At 37.3% G+C, this 22267-nt stretch overlaps 1 protein-coding gene across 2 annotated transcripts in view; it reads left to right on the forward strand.

Annotated features, from left to right (window-relative positions):
* The window catches only part of LOC126481902 (UDP-N-acetylglucosamine--peptide N-acetylglucosaminyltransferase 110 kDa subunit), a 143861-nt gene extending 122035 nt beyond the window's left edge, over nt 1-21826 (forward strand). For both annotated transcript variants that reach the window (XM_050105863.1, XM_050105869.1), the window contains 10 exons: nt 2933-3174; nt 3271-3424; nt 3740-4021; nt 4133-4372; nt 10149-10469; nt 10711-10896; nt 10997-11224; nt 14028-14280; nt 19101-19224; nt 20791-21826. In XM_050105863.1, coding sequence (XP_049961820.1) covers nt 2933-3174; nt 3271-3424; nt 3740-4021; nt 4133-4372; nt 10149-10469; nt 10711-10896; nt 10997-11224; nt 14028-14280; nt 19101-19224; nt 20791-20947 — 2187 coding nt within the window. In that variant the 3' untranslated portion in view covers nt 20948-21826. The remainder of the gene's footprint in view (nt 1-2932; nt 3175-3270; nt 3425-3739; nt 4022-4132; nt 4373-10148; nt 10470-10710; nt 10897-10996; nt 11225-14027; nt 14281-19100; nt 19225-20790) is intronic.
* Nucleotides 21827-22267: the final 441 nt, after the last annotated feature.

A 22267-nucleotide genomic window follows, 5' to 3' on the forward strand; every position in this document is an offset into this window, starting at 1 on the left:
ATGGTCGAGTGGCCTGCTCATAAGCCACACATCACGCTGGTAAATGCCAAACAATGCCTCGCTTAGTGTAAGGAGCAGTAAACACTGGACAACCGAACAGTGGAAAAACATTGTGTGGAGTGACGTATCACGGTACACAGTGTGGCGATCCGATGGCAGGGTGTGGGTATGGTGAATGCCCAGTGAACGTCATCTGCCAGTGGTGTAGTGCCAACAGCAGAATTCGGAGGTGGTGGTGTTACGGTGTGGTCGTGTTTTTCATGGAGGGGGGCTTGCATCCCTTGTTGTTTTGCGTGACACTATCACAGCACAGGCCTACATTGATGTTTCAAGCACCTTCTTGCTTTCCACTGTTGAAGAACAATTCAGGGATGGTGATTGCATCATTGAGCACCTGTTCTTAATGCACGGCCTGTGGTGGAGTTTGTACACAACAACAACATCCCTGTAATGGACTGACTTGCACAGATTCCTGACCTGGATCCTTTAGAACACCTTTGGGATGTTTTAGAGCAGTGACTTCGTGCCGGGCCTCACCAACCAACATCAATACCTCTCCTCAGTGCAGCACTCCATGAATAATGGAGTGCCATTCCCCAAGAAACCTTCCAGCACCTAATTGAACGTATGCCTGTGAGAGTGAAAGCTTCAGCTTTACCAATGGAGGGTGCCACGAACGTTTATAGGAATAGTTCCGGCCACTTACACTGTTGTATTTGGATATATATGTTTTATAATTGTGTGCAAAAATTAAGTTGTGGTTGTTAGATGCAAAATATTGTAATTTACCTGTAGAGAAAGGTTTTGCATCACATCACACCAGCCTTGATGTTGCCATCAGCAAAAGCACTCCACCTCCAAGAACATGTGTCAGATTTAAAAGAAAATACAATCAATAAAAAAATCAATTAAATGGGACATGGGTGTCAATGTTTTGGCTGTTTGTGGTACAGATTGTTTACTTGTGTTGAACACTTCTTGCCAGTTGTCATGGAGACACTGAAATGTTGAGACAATTGTTTATAACAGGCATTTCTGCTGTGAACTGTAGCAGATTTAACAACAAAATAGGTTTTTGCATATTTACACAAGTTGTAGACAAGCGCTGCGTAGATAAATTGATTTAAAAAGAAATGCAGACGTGACAGCAAACATGCATAGAAATATGCTTGAGAAAATATGAAATAAAAGTAAAGTGAAGAACTGTTACATATACTTCCTTGGAAGACTGCAAAGCAATGTTATTAGCATGGCATAAGAGACTGATCCTGAAACTGATTGCAAGCCACAATCCTGACAGACAATACACAGCCGTGAATGTTCAGTAGCTATGTATGAGGTGAGGTGTCACTAGGAACTAAGGTTACACCGATGATATTCCTGGAGTTTCGTCTCTTTCAGAGAAATTAGTGTGCAGTTATTCAGAAACTTGCAGTTGCCAATTGTGCAGAGTTTCAGCCACTCATCACCTACAGCACTGGTTATAGGTCAACACAAACGGTGATTTGTGTGGGTAACTGGTCTTGTGAAACATTTCGACCAGTTATTAAATTTCTGTGGACTAAAAAAAATTGCAACCACAGCTGAAATTCACCGCAGTTCGTAAAGGTTTACAGCGAGACTGTAATGTCTTGTCAGCATGTTGCAGAGTGGCATCAAAAGTATACAACTCGTCTAGAAAACTTGCTGATGATTATTGCTGTGAGTGACCCAGTGAAGTATCAAAAAGATTTAAACACAACTCAGCAAGTAAGAGCTGAGTCAGGACAATAGGAGGATCACATTACAGCAGATGACAGTAGCATTTGGAATGTCATTTGGAAGCATTTGTCTTACTGTTCACAGTATTTTGCAGTACATAAGTTTTTCATGATGTGTTCCACAAAATCTAACCAATTAGCACTAGGACAAGCATGTGGGGGCAAGCCTAAAACTTTCGCAATGGTTCTCCACAGAAGAGAACAGTTTTCTTCACCACATTGTCATGGGTGATAAAACATGGGTCCATGACTGCACCCCTAGTAGTAAGTGGTCTTCAGTGAAGTGAAAACACACCTCTCCAAAGACAAAGAAATTTGAGGAGATGCCATCTGTGGGAAGGTGACAGTCACATTGTTTTGGGACAGGATATGTGCCATTCTCATGAGCTTTTTGCAAAGAGGGAAGACAGTGCTGGCTGATAATGCAAGACATTGGCACGATTGCGTGAAGCAGTCTGGAGGAAACAGCCAGGAATTCTTAAAAAGGGTGTCAGCTTCTGTCATGATAATATGCGAACTCTTGCAGCTTAGAAAATCGGTGTGCTGTTGAAGCAGTTCTGCTGAGACATTGTTGAACATCCTCTCTACAGTCAAGACCTCACTCAAAGCGACTTTCACCTTTTTCCCTACTCGAAGGAGCGTTCGGGAAGCTGACGACTTGTTCTGACAAGGAGGTCTATCAGTTTTCAGTATTGCTTCAATGAAATAAAAAGTGCACGTTCCACTGCAGGGCTTTGTAACCTTAGTTTCTGATCATCCCTTGTAGCATTACCCACAACATAAGCAAAAAGAACAATCACTATTGACAGAACCAATCATTACAATGGTAGTTTGTTTTTTTCTTAAAGTGATGAATGAAAATGTTTTGGTTGCTTAAGTGTCTAGTAGAAATTATAACAAGTACCAAAAAACATAGCTGAAGTTACAGAAGTTGTCATTTTTGTAGCGATTGGTTATTAAATAAAACCTGCTTGGGTGTCAGGATATGCAGACCATCATTGTTCTGACAAACTTAATTATTTTAGTACTAACTCAGTGGCACTTGAAAATATGAGTAAAATGCTTGTGAATGACTGTCACCTATACTTGATACGTAGCAATAATCTGCAGAACATGGGTTTGTGATTCCTTTACCAAGACGACAATACAAATCTATCCTATTCAATTTATAGGTTGTGGAAGCAGAAGATTGTTACAACACAGCATTGCGGCTATGCCCCACACATGCCGACTCACTCAACAACTTGGCGAACATCAAGCGTGAGCAGGGCTACATTGAAGAAGCTACTAGACTATACTTGAAAGCCCTCGAGGTGTTTCCTGAGTTTGCAGCTGCACATTCAAATTTGGCATCTGTTCTGCAACAGCAAGGGAAACTCAATGAAGCACTTATGCATTATAAGGAAGCTATCAGGTAATTATAATAATTCAAAAAAGGTCCTTAAATATTGTCTGAGATTAACACTTTCAGATTACTTCAAACGTTTTGTTAATATAACTGCTTACACAGGATCCAGCCAACATTTGCTGATGCCTATAGTAACATGGGCAACACATTGAAAGAAATGCAGGATATACAAGGTGCCCTACAGTGTTACACAAGAGCCATACAAATTAATCCAGCATTTGCTGATGCGCATAGTAATCTGGCATCAATTCATAAGGTAATACTAATAATAGTTCACGTGTTCTATAAATCTTTCATTGCAGTTATTTGTAATTGAGAGAAAACATTATTCACTAAAGTTCTCTACAATTTCACTGTTATTTGTGTGTGTGTGTGTGTGTGTGTGTGTGTGTGTGTGTGTGTTTGTTTGTTTTGCCAGTTGGCTACATTTCTATTGATAATCATTATGAAATAAAGATTCCTTCACTTTCAGAAATTCTTGGTAATGGGAATTGCTAACTAAATATTGTCATTCTGTACTAAGATCTTACAAACTCTAATGTGAATGATATCTCTTTTTGCTCCCACGTAGGATTCAGGAAACATACCAGAAGCAATTCAGTCATATCGGACTGCTCTGAAATTGAAGCCTGATTTCCCAGATGCATATTGTAATCTTGCACATTGTTTGCAAATAGTATGTGATTGGACAGACTATGAGGCTCGCATGAAAAAACTTGTGAGCATTGTGGCAGAACAACTTGATAAAAATCGTTTACCGTCAGTTCATCCTCATCATTCAATGCTGTATCCATTATCTCATGAATTCCGTAAGGCTATAGCAGCCAGGCATGCCAATCTATGTCTTGAAAAGGTAAGCTGCAACAATTCTATTGTGCCAAATATTTAGCCAGAAAATTTGTAGTACCTAATTACAAATACTAATTGCATTAACTTTTCCCCTGTTGTCCACTTTTTGTTACAGATTCACGTCTTACACAAACCACCTTACAAGTATCCTAAAGAGCTAAACGCTAGGTTGCGCATTGGTTATGTTTCTTCTGATTTTGGTAACCATCCAACATCACATCTTATGCAGTCTATTCCTGGACTACATAACAAATCTAAAGTAGAAGTCTACTGCTATGCTTTGAGTCCTGATGATGGGACAACTTTCAGAGCAAAAATAGCAAGAGAAGCTGAACATTTTGTTGACTTGTCACAGGTAATTTACTTTACAATGCTTTTACTGTTAAGAAATGGAGTATTATTTCTTTGGCACATTTATAAAAAGAATTAAGAGATATGTTGCTGTTGTTGTTGTTGTTGTTGAGATATGACAGTTTGAAAAACCCAACTGCTTAAGTTGAATGGTACACAGGCAAAGTTTCTGTCCAGTGGGTTTAAAATTTTCGTGGTAGTGATGTAAGAATGAAAGTTCCTTTGCCTGGAAAGTCTGCAGCTCAGTTGATCGTTAGTCAAGAAACGTACCAGAATTAAAGAATGCAAGATAGTTCTTTCTTTCATAGTTACCAGATTCCGTTCATTGATGATTGACTATTGGAAGTTTAAAACCATTCCTTATTAATTACAAGAAATTACCCAGTCTTCCGATCACTCTCTGTTAATCATATCATTAGCAGGGTGTAAAAACCCTAATCTTCCTTTCTGTTTTTGCCAAAATAATTAAAATGTGTTTATAATACTCCTGCTGGTGCCACAGCAGTGTTGTCGAATTATTGCAACATTGTGAAGAATCTGAGTGTGCTGTAATCTCTACATATTTTTGTATGTTTTTAGTTATGTTAGGTGAGAAAGAAGGTGAAAGTTTTTCTTTAACTGTCAAATAATTGCAGGATGCCAGTCATCGTAAAGCAGCTGTATTTGCTGAGTATAATGTTTTAAGAGAAATGCAGTAGCTCGGAACAGTGTATGATCTTGGAGTGGTGAGCAGTGTAAAGGCTCATCAGTTGTGTATGTGAAGAAAAATTACAAAGGTTTTCTAAGACATTTTGTGCTGCAATGTTCGGAGTACTTATTGCACTGCAAAAGTACATTCAATATTAGTATAAATTCCCTATACATATGACAGTGGAGTAAATGTAAACAAGACATTGAGTTAACAGAGCACAGCGCTGAAGAGGTCTGCCCATCCAGATTCCCCTAAGTCGTTCCAGGCAAATGCCGGGTGATTCCATTAAAAAAGGACAGTCAGTTTCCTTCCTTCCCTCCCTCCCTATCCTTCCATAATCAGAGCTTGTGCTCCGTTTGTAATGACCACATTGTCGATGGGACGTTAAAACTCTTAAATGTTACTTACTTACTTCTTGGTTTGATGGCATAGCAGATCATTGCCAAATTTAATACCCTTGAGGGCATTCAGTTGACAGAAATCTTACAGAGAATGAAAGCAGAGTTCGTTGTTGGCTCTTTCAAGGCCTCGTGTGTTTGATTGGCAAGACCACAAATAAGTTGAAAATGAGGGCCCTGATTGTCATCTGCACATGAGCTTTGTAGTAGAGAACTTAATGCCATTAGTGATTTCAGTGAAGGTGACATACATTTTATAGAATGCAAATTTTATATTAAGATTGGATTAAGTTACAGATGCTGTCAAACCAACATTTCAACGGAAATAGGTCACCACAAATTTGAACAGAAACTGAGACATATGCAAATTAGTGAAAGCCTCAAATGTTCGCAGCTAAAAACATATTTGTTCCAGCCTCATTGTGACCTGTGATAAAATGTGGGTACCCCACTACACGGTTGAGTCCAAACAAGTTTTTAAAGAGTGACAAAGGATTGGTGGGACAAGCAAAGTGAAAGCGAAGACTCGATTGTCAGGTGGCAAGGTGTTTGTGCCAGTGTTTTTTAACAAGTGTGGTGTTCTGCATATTGGCTTTTGGCATGTGCATCACACCACCACTGCAGCAGATTACTGTTGCCGTTTGAGTGAAGTTACTCAAATATTGCAGCAAACAATGTGATGAAGCAGTAAAAGTCATTCTCCCTGATGGCAAAGGCACATTACAGTTTATACCTTTGTCTTAAGGCTCTTAAGTTTTCTGTGTCTTTGGAGGACAAGGAGACTCTAATACACTAACAATATGAGGGTGACTCAGCAGTGGAAGATTTCGTACGTAATTGGCAGATGATGTTGCTCGAACCAATCTATCTCCCCTCCCTCCCTCCTCACAACACTAGGGGAGGTGCATTTCTAAATCAGATTATGTACAAAAGTTATGCATACTTTTTTGTGTCATATCAACAAATAATAAATTGAAAACAAAAGTCTGAGTAACATGTGATCTGCCCTCGTAGAAGCAGATCTTCACAGTAGAAAATTATTGCATGATATCTTGTGTGAACTCTCTAGGTTAAATGTTGGAGTTTTATGTTTAGCTCGTGATATAAGGAACTCCAAAATTGCTGGTGAATACTTTAAAGACATTTTTTTATTATATACAGTTGAACTTCGGTTATTTTCTTTTATTAGTGCCAGGCAGTTGTAGCAACTGGAGCCATTCCGTCTTAATACCATCTACATTCAGATTTATTGCTCTTGATAACTCCGTGAGCTCAGTAGGTTATAAAGTGTGTTCTGCCTCTTCTTCTGCTAAATACATACTATACTATCGACCTTATAATGTTTGATGGAGGCTGTTATTGGATATCACTATCACCTCTCCTAGGCAGTTCCATTCATGGGTGATGGATGCAAAGCACGGCTGTTGGTAACACTGTATATAAGCTCAGATTTCTGTGATCTTTTTGTGTCATGGCCATTTTGTTGAATGTCTGTGGGAAGAAGTAACGTGCTTTCCTCTTCTTGGAAGGCCCATACTCTGAAATCTCACAGCAAACATCTACATGCTTCATAATGATTCTTTTAGTGTCTGCCACTAGTTAGTCGAACATCTGTGATGCTCTCTCACATATTAAACACACACTTGGAAAAAATGTGCTGCTTTCCAAGGAAAAAATGTGCTGCTTTTCCAGGACTATAGTTGCACATGAGTCTGTCAAACGGCCCGTCCGAGAAAAGGGAATGATGTATGCCTGTTTCCAGTGACTTTGAAGACCTTGTTGCTCCAGGCCCTATGTTAAATTGCTACTGCTTTTATTATGTTCATTTGCCTTTCCTATGTTGAGCTGGTTAAGTTGATTTTCCATTAGAGAATCAAGTAGCTGCAAAGATGTCTGATCCATTTGCATATTTAAATAAAGAACAAAATAACTGAAGATATATTGTTTACTTGGTAGAAAAACATTCATTTGATGCTTGCTCTCCTTAAGTTTATTTTGTCGTGTACAGCTTTTGTGTGTCTATAAGGCTTTCACTTTGCGTAATAGTGTGCAGAATCTACCTTTGCTTCCTTAGTGACTTGTTGAACTGTGGCAGATTTTTCTGATCCCTCACCATCTTGTTTGGCACAAATGTATATGTACAGTACTGAGGAATTGTATCCATTGGTACTCCACATTTTTGACCTCAGAAATTCATGCTGCCTGCTCAAATAATGTGCTCTCTTTCCATCACAATTGTTTTCTCAACGTTCCTCTAAATGCCTCCAGTCATTAATGCTATAATTTTTATGACAAGATGATGTAAGACCTTACCTTCACAAGGTCAAGGTAAGTTCAAGAAAAATCTTGCCCAATACCTGTCTGTGGCACCTGTTCGTAACATTTCTCCCACATTGTTCATCTGGCAAGTTGGTATCTCCCCCATTACCATAGCATGACCGGGAAATGTGATTTCATATCCTCAAAGCATTCTTTCATTGCCTTGGTTTTGTAAAAACATCAGATTACATTTGACACCCCCCCCCCCCCCCCGCCCCTTTTTTTTTTATTTATTTATTTTTTTTTTATGAAAAAACCTGGTTTATTTTCCACTTACCATACAGCAACAAATATGCCACCACCAGTACCACCTAGCCTATCCATGATGTATGTTATTCCAATTGAGATTTAAAATTTGCTGCTGATCAATTCTGATTTCAACCAGCTTTCTGTTGCTAGTATTAAGGGGTTTAGAGGCAGCAGAAAAAATCTGTAGTATGTAGCAGTTACTGAGCACACAGTTGCTGTAGTAAATAGTTACCGGTATTCATCAGTTATTTTAATAATAGCCAACACTGCATGCAATCAGTTAGCGAACTGCATCCTGACCATGTCATATTTGAGTATCGATGGAAATAACATGTTCCATCTAGTTCAAAGTTTGGTATTCCAGTACTCTTGTGTCTGCTGAAATAATCATCACTGACACTCAAGTAACAATACTTAAACATAGTGAATTGTGATCTACACAGGATTAACTATCAAGTCCACTTAGATGAAAATACTGAATCATTTTGTTGACATTTAATTTGTAGTTTTACATGAATAACTGAAGTGTCAGTAATTCACAGTTGGCATTCCAGTTCCCCAATCTTTTACTGCCACATGAAGGTATAAAAGTCTAGCCATTTCTTTCTTTTATTTCATTGTTGTAAATAAGAGTCTTACAGTGGTGTTCCTCAGAAAAGCAACCATTTATTTATTTTTTAATTTCTGAGGGGGTTCTAATTTTTTCTATGAATAATGGCAACTTTGTCATGAGTTTTGAATCAGAAAACAGAGCACAGTTCAGAGTCCCTGTAATTATCTTGTTTTGCAGTTTGATATTATTATTATTTTGAGTCACAAGTTTTCTTCAGACATTCACACAAGTGTGTAACATACCAGCATCTTTCCAAAGCTTTTGTATAATGTTCATTTAGAAATAAGGTAAACAAAGATTGTCCTACAACAAAGAATGACAAACATCCTGAATATTTGTATGACTGATGTGGACAGCTGATTAGTTTTAATGTCAAAAGAAACTCTGGTTATAATACTGATTCCTTTTTTAATCTGAGTCAATTTTCTCTCATACGCTTACATTACCAAAAGAAAGTTTTATCCTCTTACACTAATTGGTAAGTCAACACTGTGCCACAAACATGATTACTCCATTGTTGGTGGAATGTAGCAGCTATTCTATAATTCCACAGTATTGATCAAGCATTTGACCTGTAGCATTTTTATTGCTACTTTACAGTATTTGTGTGTGTGTGTGTGTGTGTGTGTGTGTGTGTGTGTGTGTGTGTGTGTTTGGAGGGAGAGGTGTTGAAGATTCGAAGAAGAAAATAGGAGACTAATAAAAAGAAAAGGAGAGAATCTGAGAGGAAGAACTGTGGAGGCTGTGGGCAGGAAGGAAGATTGTGATAGAAAGGGAAGCTCATCATGGGATTAACTTGGAAGGATGCTAGAGAAATTAAAGAAATGACTGTCCAAAATTTCTTCTTAAAAAATGCAAGACTTCGCTTCCCAGCAGTAGCAACAAAGATACATCAGTATACAAATACTGAAATTATGCTGCCAATGAGCACTACAAATGCATTTAAAATGTTGATCTTTCGCATAGTAAATGTTCATTAATATGCAAAGGAATCATAAGTCTTTCATTTTTAATTAATAAAATGTGCAAATCAATTACATTTCTCTCCAATGGTCCATTTCAGTTGTCTTCTGAAAGCTCCTGATGTAATCAATATTTCCCTCACAGAAATAACAGAACTAGATAATGGCATCCTGTTTGTAGTGGACGCCTGAGCTATTTCAGGTGCCGCTAAGTTAAACGTTTTTAACAATAATAGTATTGTTATAGGAAATACATTTTCCAAAGAATTGCTTTGCTGACTTAAACACATTACAGCAATATTGACACACAATCTACATGTCATTAGTGACTGTCAAGTTTTGCTAGAAACCAGAATGCATTGGAAAATATGGCAATGTAGTACACTTTCTACATTTCATAATTTCCAAACGCATAGGTGTTTCTCATAGGCATGGTATGTTGGAAAAACATTTTTTAGAATTTGAAACACCCTTTAAGGAGTGGAGAATTGTTTTCAGTTTGTGATTTTTTGTAATATCTGTTTTGCCTCCTTTCTTTTTTTAAATAGGTTCCTTGCAATGGGAAAGCAGCTGACAGAATAAATTCTGATGGAATACACATTTTAGTGAACATGAATGGTTATACCAAAGGTGCTCGTAATGAAATATTTGCACTCCGGCCAGCGCCAGTGCAGGTAATGTGGCTGGGGTATCCAGGAACAAGTGGAGCATCATTTATGGATTACCTCATAACAGATGTAGTTACATCACCTCTTGAATTGGCTAGTCAGTACAGTGAGAAATTAGCATACATGCCACACACATATTTCATTGGTGATCACAAGCAAATGTTTCCACATCTCAAAGAGAGAGTTATCCTTACAGACAGGGTGAGTGTTATTTAAGCAAGTTTTTGTAGTTCATTGTGATTATGTAAAAAGAATAGTATATGTAATCTGCTACTACAGATAGTATTCCCATTTTTATAAAATAATTGAACAACCTGAGTGAGTGTGTATAATGTGCATTAGTGTCTTCATAAAACACAGCATCTACAGCAGTACTTCCTGAAATGATTATTTTATTCCACTGATTAAATTTTATAAAAAAAAAATTACATACTTTTTTCAGTCAACTGGGAAGAAGGAAGTGCCGGATAACGTAGCAGTTATCAATGCTACAGATCTGTCACCTATTATGGAAAACACTTCAGTGAAAGAAATACGTGAGGTGGTTTCTTCAGATAGCAAACATAGTTCGCGACCTGTTGAAATTTCTTTAAAGGTAGCTGAGCTACCGACTACCACACCAATTGAGGTTTGTTGGAACTTACATGAACAGAGACGAAAATTAAATTTATGTACAGATAAGAAAAAGTTCATTGTTGAACTGGACTAACATTTAAAACTAATTTCAGACAATGATTGCATCAGGGCAGATCCAAACATCTGTCAATGGTGTTGTTGTTCAGAATGGGTTGGCTACAAATCAGACTAATAATAAAGCTGCAACAGGAGAAGAAGTTCCTCAGAGTATTGTGATAACAACTCGACAACAGTATGGCTTGCCAGATGAAGCAGTTGTTTATTGTAATTTTAATCAGTTATACAAAATTGACCCTCTCACTCTCCAAATGTGGGTCTATGTAAGTATTACTACCATTTACAATGCTTGTTTCCTCTTGAAAACTGAAAACTCTGAGATAAGTTGGAATGGTAAAATTAGAAATAGGTACCAAAGAACAACCACATTCAGCACCTAGTCTGGCCTTAATTCATTGTAAGTTCAATAATTTGTTAATGTGGATGTTCCCTTCAACAAGGTCATGGCCAGTTCTGTAACGTTATCCTTGATTAGATTAGATTAATACTAGTTCCATGGATCATTGTACAGGTATATACAATCAATGTGTTGTTGCATTCTTGTCAACAGTATTTGCCTCATTACTAAGGAAATAAATTTTTGTGCAAGTAAAAAATGTTGTTGGTAGAAGTTGAATAATAGCTATTTGACATATACCATTGGTTTTCAGTTACATGCATCCATATTGCTGGTGTGTGTGTGTGTGTGTGTGTGTGTGTGTGTGTGTGTGTGTGTGTGTGTGTGTGTTCATAAAACACAGCATCTACAGCAGTACTTCCTGAAATGATTATTTTATTCCACTAATTAAATTTTATAAAAAAAATTACATACAGTTCTGTAACGTTATCCTTGTACAGGTATATACAATCAATATGTTGTTGCATTCCTGTCAACAGTATTTGCCTCATTACTAAGGAAATAAATTTTTGTACAAGTAAAAAATGTTGTTGGTCTTGTAATCAGTCCTGGTCTTCTGATAAATTTTTGATCTACATATCAAAAATTTTGAAGGTATCTATGAACTAGAATAACAGATACAAATTTGTAGCAAACCATAATTCTGGTTTCTTTCAGCAAAAATATTAACTACCAATGCATTCATGAAATTTAATGCTTACATTTGTGCGTAAAAACTAATTTGGAATCATTCATATTTTAGTGTAAAAGTAGGGATTCACTGTATTTGGTCTATCAATATATTAATAATCAATGAATCAATGCCTCATTTTTCAAGAGCCTTAAGTAAAGATTTTGTTGAAACTGAACCTGTAGCTTTTTCAGCATGCATGAATTCCAAACTGTACAATTTATCCATTGCTTAAAAAAAAAAAAAAAAAAAAAAAAAAAAAAAAATTATTATTCAGTTGGAGACAAATTTAATGAGGATCTGGTGGATTAAAAAGATCATGTTGATAAACAAACTATGGATCTTTTTCTTCTCTTCTAAGGTTGAACAGTGGAAGCCTTGCTTCAGTTTTGGATTCTCTTTCTGCAGGCTTTTTGTTAACAGTTCTGCTGCTACTTTTCATTTGTTTTTAATCAACGCAGTTGAAAACCTGTAAGCTCCATGCACTATACTTTCATATTTTTAATGCCTTTGTACTCTGCATTAAGCATTAATGTCATATTTTTCATTATTGGCTATCAGAGTCTCTGGATTCGCCTTATGGTACTAGACAAACATTTATAATAATCTCCATTTGCCTGTTCAATATTCTTCGGAGGTTGCTTGAGTAATAAAAAGTCATGTCTAGTAGATTTCTTACCTCCCTCATATGCTTAGTGTTCACAGTCATTTGTGTAGTCATAATTTCTCGTGTCCTCTCAAAATCCCCTGCAATTAGTTCAGTTTAATTTGTCATATTTTTTATGACCCTGTTATTGTTTCTCATTAATAGTTTCCAAGTTCTCAGTATTTGTGGCTCCTACTTCGGGAAGTGTCTGTGGTGATTACGTGCCAGTGGGTGGCCAGAGGGTGATACTGCAATTAGTTGGCAAAAATAAAAGTGACTGTAGACCAAATCATATGTTACTTCTATGTTACCTTATGGTGACACCTGTGTGAACTTAAGATTCTAATTAGCCGTGGAGCTTACAGAAGGCAGATGAAGTAGACTAGTGGAGGGATAAATGAGTGACATACAGTTGATTTGAACTTCTTTTAATTAAAAGTAGATTTAAGCTTCCCTTGAACATTAATAAATTTCCATAATGCAAAAGGCCTTAATTTTATTGAGGTTGTAATGCTAATTAGCAGCGTATTATCACCATTTGTGTTGTCTGTGATGTGTAATTGTTGCTGTTGTAAAACCAGTTCTTTTTCACTCTTGAAAAACAATTTTCAATAATTTCTGAAATTTCTACAGTTTTATTCTGAATTAAATTCTTGACTCTAAGCCCCTTCTGTCACATCCTTGTTTCCTGACCTCAACAAGTGACTTTTTCCCTCAGTCCGTTCTTCTTTTTTGCCCTGCTCCGTACTCATCCATTTTTCTTCTAATTTTCACACATAATCACTAATCATAGAAGTAGCATTTAAGTTTGAGGATAGCTGCGAGATGGAGCTTCAAAAAGTGGCTACATCATCAGATAACTAAGGGTTAGTGATGTATGTAAGCAACATGGACTGTTATTGATTAGTCGGAGGGGCTAATTCTGTGGCTATATGAGTGTGCAACAAAATTGAGGTTCATTTATAAAGCGAGAAGGTATGTTTTTTGGTCATGGCCATCCATTTGGTTGGTTTTGGGAAATAATCAACAGAATGAGGAAATACGGAAAAAAGGGCTAATGGTTGCCTTCAGTGGGTCCTTAAAATCTTTGTGCAAATTATTTGTGAGAACATTCCCATACAAATAGATTAAAAGTGCCAGAGAAAGTGTTTCTTATGTGAGATACAGTACTTGGTGTCACTGCATCGCAGTTACTTTTATGAATAAAATTAGTAGAATTTCACTGCTGGGCATTGTTTATCAATGGGGAAGGTAAGGGCTACAATCTTTCTATCAGTATTCATTTATTTTTAGTAGTATTGCTACTTGCAATTGCAATGGTTATCCCTCTAATTGAGACACATTGTTTTACAGATTTTGAAACATGTGCCAAACTCAGTTTTATGGCTGTTAAGATTTCCTGCTGTGGGAGAGCCAAATTTGCAGGCTGCAGCCCAACAATTAGGTTTGCCACCAGGCCGTATTCTGTTCAGTAATGTAGCGGCAAAGGAAGAGCATGTGAGACGTGGCCAGCTAGCTGATGTCTGTCTTGATACTCCTCTTTGTAATGGCCACACGACAAGTATGGACGTCCTTTGGACTGGTACCCCTGTTGTTACATTGCCAGGTAATTCATAGTTTTAAGAAGTGATTGCAATCAATATGTAATAATGTCTCTGTTCTTCAGTATGCATGTTGAAAATAATGGTCCTGTGAAGGAATATGCAGGTGAAACAATTTTCATAAAACCAATGAATTAGTTGTGTAATGTAGTGCTATAATTTCTTTATATTACAAACTTTTGGAGGCTTGAGAGATGAACTTTGAGTAGAGCTACATAAAGCCATTGTATTTACATTTAATGTAATTTGGTTAGAACTTGACGTAAATGAGAAGAGTGAAGGACACATCATATTTCTGTGTAATTAGCTGGCATTGGATAAACTACTCCATTAGAAAACAAAAATGCAGTTTCTTAGTCAATAGACAGAATAATAATAATAATAATAATAATAATAATAATAATACACAAGGAATACGTATCTGGAATCTAAAGATCAAGCAGACACAGCAAACCCAGCAAAATATCGCTCCATAACATGCGTACCAACAATATACAAAATATTTACTTCAGTCATTTCACAGAAATTAATGACACATACAACACAGAACAAAATTATAAATGAAGAACAAAAAGACTGCTGCAAAGCAGGATGTAAAGAGCAACTGATTATAGATGCAGAGGCGACATAACAAGCTAAAACTAAACAAAGGTCGCTACACTACGCATACATTGATTACCAAAAAGCTTTTGATAGTGTACTCCACTCATGGTTACTACAAGTATTGGAAATATACAAAGTTGATCCTAAATTGATAGTTCTTAAACATACTAATGAAAAATTGGAAAACCACACTTAATATCCAAACAAATTCAAATAATATCACATCACAGCCAATACAGATTAAGTGTGGAATATACCAAGGAGACTCAATAAGTCCTTTCTGGTTCTGCCTTGCTCTGAACCCACTATCCAACATGCTAAATAATACAAATTATGGATATAATATTACTGGAACATACCAACACAAAATCACATTCGCTATACATGGATGATCTAAAACTACTAGCAGCAACAAATCAACAACTCAACCAATTACTAAAGATAACAGAAGTATTCAGCAATGATATAAATATGGCTTTTGGTACAGACAAATGTAAGAAAAATAGCATAGTCAAGATAAAAATACTGAAAACAGAATTGACAGCAAGAAACGACAAACGCTATAAATACTTATGCTATACTCATTTGGAGTAGTGAAATGGAGTAACACAGACCTAGAAGCACTCGATACACTTACACGATCACACTGCCACAAATATAGAATACATCACATACATTCAGCAACAGAAAGATTCACATTAAGCAGAAAGGAAGGAGGAAGGGGAGTTATCGACATAAAAAACCTACATTATGGACATGTAGACAATTTAAGAAAATTTTTTAGAGAATGAGCAAAAACTAGCAAAATACACAAGGCAGTCACTCATATAAATACATTGGCTACACCATTGCAATTTCATAACTGCTTCTACAACTCTTTAGATCACATAACATCAACAAATACGAAGAAAGTAAACTGGAAAAAGAAAACACTACATGGCAAGCACCCGTATCATCTAAGACAGCCACACGTCGATCAAGACGCATCCAACACATGGCTAAGAAAAGGCAATATATACAGTGAGACGGAAGGATTCATGATTGCAATACAGGATCAAACAATAAACACCAGATATTACAGCAAGCATATTATTAAAGATCCCAATACCACAACAGATAAAATTAGACTTTGCGAACAACAAATAGAAACAGTAGATCACGTCACAAGCGGATGTACAATACCAGCAAATACAGAATACACCAGAAGACATGACAAAGTAGCAAAAATAATACATCAACAACTTGCCATACAACATAAACTAATAAAACAACACGTTCCCACATCCAAGTATGCACCGCAAAATGTACTGGAGAATGATGAATACAAATTACACTGGAACAGAACCATTATAACAGATAAACACCACTATATAACAAACCTGACATCATACTCACCAATAAAAAGAAGAAATTAACACAACTAATCGAAATATCCATACCCGATACAACAAATATACAGAAGAAAACAGGAGGAAAAAATTGAACAATACATCCAACTGGCTGAGGAAGTCAAGGACATGTAGCATCAGGATAAAAGTTGACATTATACCAATTACACTGTCAACTACAAGAGTCATACCACACAATATCCACCAGTACATCAACGCAATACAGCTACATCCAAACGTATATATACAATTACAGAAATCTGTAATTATTGATACATGTTCAATTACCCGAAAGTTCCTAAATGCAATTTAACATATACCGTATAGTTAAAAGGAAGTCACGCTTGATCGTTGTCTGCGTCACTTTCCATTTTTAACCAGACATAACGTCTGAGGAAAGAAAGGATGATGATGATGATGATGATGATGATGATGATGATGATGATGATGATGATGATTGTAAATCTGTTGTTGTATGGTGTGTAAGGACGTTTAACTGTATGTGCATAAAGCTATCCCTGGAAATAGCATAGATATTTAACTGATAGTGTGTGTCAAAAGAGAACTCCAGAATGCAGCACTGAATGTGGTACATCGTGGTTCAGGCCACAGAGGTGAGGTGAAAGGTATATGAACTAGGAAATAGTTTTTCGGGTTCAAATCTAATAAGTGTGCCCTACCTCAAAATGGGCACAACATGTCTTCAGGGCTACACATCCGTTGTCACTGTACCACATCCATTGTTATTTATAGTTCTTTCAGTGGTGGTCTGAAAAGTTATTGATGTTTGTTTCTGCTGTTGGCAGTTTGTAGCCGCCACTTTAATAAAACAACTACACCCATTGAAGCAATGAACATAATACCTTTTTTTTTTTTAAAAAAAAAAAAAAAAAAAAAAAAAGAAAGTGATAGTAAGGATATTAAGTTACTTGCTGCTGTTCCATCTGTTGGTTACTGCTGATTTTATAATCCGCATATGAGGGAACTTCAGAAAGTTATTTATATAGTATGGCAGTCCAAATAACTTTTATTGAACACTGTACTACCCTTCACAGTGACATAAGTACTACATTTCAACATACTAACAAAGTCTCTGTAAACAATGGTTGGAACTGCCCCAAATCGTACAGTCCCTCGATGATTCAGATCAGCTTCTTGGTTACAGAGCAATTGACAATCATTGTTCTGGACACAGTCTGTTGTAGAAATATTTGATGTCAATTTCACGTTGAAATAATCTTCATGTAATAGCAACAAGCTCAAATCTTAGACAAAAACATTGCAGAGCATTACAGGCTGCCAGTATCTTATCATTAAAGAAACAAATCAAATATTTAAAAAAGAGTAAATTTGTATATTTAATGATCATTTGCAGTCGTGGATTGGTTTATGACAGCATTGAGAAATGTAGCATTTCATGATCTTGGCACACTCGACTCTTCTTCTTCTTCTTCTTCTTCTTCTATTCCTCCTCCTTCTCTCTCTCTCTCTCTCTCTCTCTCTCTCTCTCTCTCTCTCTCTCTCTCTCTCTTATTTCCAACTTCAATCGAATTCTGTAGGTCATAAAGTTTTCAGAGATTGTTTATATACTTTGACACATACAAACAGCAAATATGCATAATATAGGCTCACAAGAAAACGTTTGCTGTACGATTTTTCCAGATACTTTGCCCATCGATCACAGTACATTGAAATTGCCTGGCAATTGATTTGTATTTTAAAAGAGTAAAAATAGTAGAAATAGTTCACTGAATTTGCAGTCTTTCCAGTTTTACATAATTTTTAACAATCATTTAAAGTTCTTTTCAGACCAGTTAAGACACTTTAAACAGTTTTTTTTTTCACTACAGAACCCTATTGGGTGTATTTGTGTAGCCAGGAAGTGCCCATTATGCAGAGACACCACGTCATAAAGTTTTGTCAGTGAAAAAAAAAGCTGACTAAAACGTAATTTAGTGACCTCAGAACTTCCGCAATGATGATAGAAACCTCGCCACATATCACTACTTTGATGCCTCATACCTGATATTACGAGTAGAAGTAGGCTGACTACTTTCATCAAGATCGTTATCTTAAGAACATGTGGTAAAAATGTTACAGAAGTGGCCATACCCATAGTTCGTAGTTTCTGTATGCGAAAAGCATGTGTTTTTGGTATTTTCTCCAAAACTTAGCATGAGCAAATGGCACTTTCATGAGACACCTGAAGTCCACCCTAAACCACAATGAAAGCAACAGAACCGACCAATTTGCTCACCGGGCATGGAAGGGGGAAGTGCTTAATGTTTAGATTTTGACTATGTACCGTAGGATGGCTACAGTATGCCCTTTCTTTAGATAAGTGTGTAAATGCTCACTAGGCCAAGAGCCAGCCAAGACGTGTGACCTTTATCTCTGTGGTCAGTAGAACCTGAGATATGGCCCCTGCAAAACCGCATTTTCACATGCAGCTTTTTGGATCGTATTGGTACTAGGCAGTTTTGTGCATGTCTGCCAGGTCATTCATACGCAACATCAGTAGTAAGGGTCCTAACACACTGGGGCACAGCTCAAGTCACTTAGTTCTTCCATTGATTCCCCATCCAAGATGACATGGTGCGTCCTCAATCCAGTCACAGATGTAATAGTTACAAAACACAAATGCCCCTAAAACCTAAGCCACCAGCAGTTGTATGCAAGAACAAGTCACTGTCCAGTAAACAATTTATTTAGAGTAAAATAGAATGGCAAAAACTGAAGCTTCCATTTGTTGTTGTTACTGCATTTTTTTTTTTTTTTTTTTACACCCACCCCACTGTTTGGATGCATATTGAGATGTGTGTGTGTGTGCGCAGGTGAAACGCTGGCTTCAAGAGTAGCTGCATCTCAGTTGGCTACATTAGGATGTCCAGAGCTTGTGGCAAGCACACGCCAAGAATACCAGGACATAGCTGTTCGTCTTGGTACAGATAGAGAATAGTAAGTAAATTAATATTCTTGAGAATAGGTTTGGGGTCTTTGATAACATATCCATGGTGTGTGTGTGTGTGTGTGTGTGTGTGTGTGTGTGTGTGTGTGTGTGTGTGTAAAATTACAAATTTTGTTTACAAACTTCACTAAATTGGTTTCTGTCTGATGAAATCAAAACTAGTCTCTAGCATATTGATTTCGTCCAGTAATTTCCATGATAGTTATAGGTCTTTTAAGAGAGAATTCATGTTGATTCAATTAGGATAACACTATAACAGACAAAATTGTGTTACATACCCTATGTGATCAAAAGTATCCGGAAACCTGGCTGAAAATGACTTAAAAGTTCGTGGTGCCCTCCATCGGTAATGCTGGAATTCAGTATGGTGTTGGCCCGCCCTTAGCCTTGATGACAGCTTCCACTCTTACAGCCGTACGTTCAATCAGGTGCTGGAAAGTTTCTTGGGAATGGCATCCCATTCTTCAGAGTGCTGCACTGAGGAGAGGTCAGTGAGGCCTGGCATCAAGTCAGTGCTCCAAAACATCCCAAACGTATTCTATAAGATTCAGGTCAGGACTCCGTGCAAGCCAGTAAATTACAGGGGTGTTACTGACGTGTAACGACTCCGCCAAAGGCCGTGCATTATGAAGAGGTGTTCGATTGTGTTGAAAGATGCAATAACCATCCCCAAATTGCTCTTCAACAGTGGGAAACAAGAAGGTGCTTAAAACATCAATTTAGGCCTGTGCTGTGATAGTGCCATGCAAAACAACAAGGGGTGCAAGCCCCCTCCATGAAAAACACGAGCACACCATAACACCACTGCCATACACAAAGTGGGACGTCGTTTGGCATTTATCGGTGTGATGTGTGGCTAATGAGGAGCCGCTCGACCATGAAATCAGAGTTTGCTCACCTCCTGCCTAACTGTCGTAGTACTTGCAGTGGATCCTGATGCAATTTGGACTTTTGGTGTGATGGTTTGGATAGAGGTCTGCCTAGTAATACATTACGAACCTCTTCAACTGTTGGCGGTATCTGTCAGTAAATAGACGAGGTTGGCCTGTACACTTCTGTGCTGTATGTATCCCTTCACATTTCCACTTCACGAGCACATCGGAAACAGTGGACCTAGGGATGTGTAGGAGTGTGGAAATCTTGCGTAGAGACGTAGACTTAACACCAAATTACCTGACCATGTGCAAAGTCCTTGAGTTATGTGGAGCACCCCATTCCGCTCTCACGATGTCTAATGATTACTGAGGTTGCTGATACGGAGTACCTGGCAGTAGGTGGCAGCACAATGCACCTAATATGAAAAATGTCTCTTTCTGGGGGGTGGCCAGATACTTCTGATCACATAGTGTATATGCCAACTTGCGAAACAACCTTTCAATTTACTTAAAAAGTAGCTGGAGGATGGGTAGTAAAGAAATCTGGGATAATTTAATCTTTTTCCCTGTTTTTCTCACTTTTGTGCCCCCCCCCCCCCCCCCTCACGTTTTTTTTTGTATATAGTCTATTGTATGCTATTTCCATGAGAAGTTACATTATTCGTTTCCTTTTTTTTCCAGCTTGAAAGCCACTCGTGCTAAAGTATGGCGAGCACGAACTGAGAGTCCATTGTTCGACTGCTTACAGTATGCTCAGGGTATGGAAAAACTGTTCCAGAAGATGTGGGAGCGTTATCAGCGAGGTGATAAGCCGGACCACATAACTGACGTCAAATAGGTGCACTATTTGTACCGAGATTCTTCCCTTCTTTAGCCTGTACCAATCAGTACATTAGCCGCCATACGATAGGCGGTAGTATCCTGATCTATTTATGTCATGAAGCTGTGACTGCATTAGTTCTTGGCCCTGATTTCACATAAGGCACCACCATACCGTAGCCTCTCTTTGATAACTGTGCCAGATGAACGTTACCATCTGTGTTAATTATCCGAAGTTGGGCATCAGATGCATAATTGTTTACTGTGAGTGGTGGTTGCCTCTAGATATTTTTCCGGGTTGAAAATGAACTTCTGCGTTCCCAGAAGTATTATCTGCTGCATCCAGTTGTTGCTTGCAGAGATCAGTTGTGTTGCTTTAAGATGTATTTCCGTTGTGTCGAACATTAAAAAGTATTTGGACTGTGCTGTGTGACTGAAACTGTTGACACCATGTGTCTTCAGAGATAGCATGCACAATATTTTTAAGTGTCTGTATGTTCTGTTTTCAGTGATTGTGATATGTTATATATGTTATGTGATATTTCCTATGCCAGTTGTGGAGTAAAATGACGCAGAAGACACAAGGAGGAGCCATATGAAGTTCATTTTTAAGAAGTGATGTTTAATTTTATAGAACTAAAGTACCTGTGAAGGACAATTTTCTGTGCATTATTCAAGATCTATCTCTACAAAGACAGCAGTGTCTGTTTGGTGTATCTGCTGTTTTTGCTGCTCTCAGAGATTTATGAAACCATGAGCTATTTTCCTAAAAATAAAATTAGGCCTCTCCTTTTATGATTGTTTTCTTTCTTCCTTTCTTTGGCTCTTCTTTGCACACTGTAGAATACGTTGAAATTACCCCAGTTAAATAAATAAAAATGTAATAAATGCTTTTGTATATCATCTAATTATTTATTACTTTGTGTATCTTGATTTTGTTGTGCTGTTTCCAGAATAAAATTAATTGCTACTATTTTTAGGTGTATGAGCAAAACCAAGGAGCCTTCCTTTTTTGCATTTTGAGGATTTGTGAGAACTTGCATTAATGAAGTAAGCAAGCTGCAGGAATTTTACGACAAATTTACCTAGAGGGCAAAAAGAGTTCTTGTTGCAGTTCTGTCAAAAGTGTAGAACACACAGGGATGAGCCATGGATGCATTAAATGTTACTTATGAAACACTTGCATTTGCACACAGTCTAAAAGTGTGACAAAAAAATTGAATATCTTGGATTTAATTTCATCTCTCTACTGAAATTCCTTACAGAACAACCCTTAAAGATTATGCAAGATCTGTCAAAAACTATCACTGGATTTTATCTTATTTTTGACTGATGAAAA

The sequence above is a fragment of the Schistocerca serialis genome, chromosome 1, assembly GCF_023864345.2.
Source record: "Schistocerca serialis cubense isolate TAMUIC-IGC-003099 chromosome 1, iqSchSeri2.2, whole genome shotgun sequence".
Classification (NCBI taxonomy): Eukaryota; Metazoa; Arthropoda; class Insecta; order Orthoptera; family Acrididae; genus Schistocerca; species Schistocerca serialis.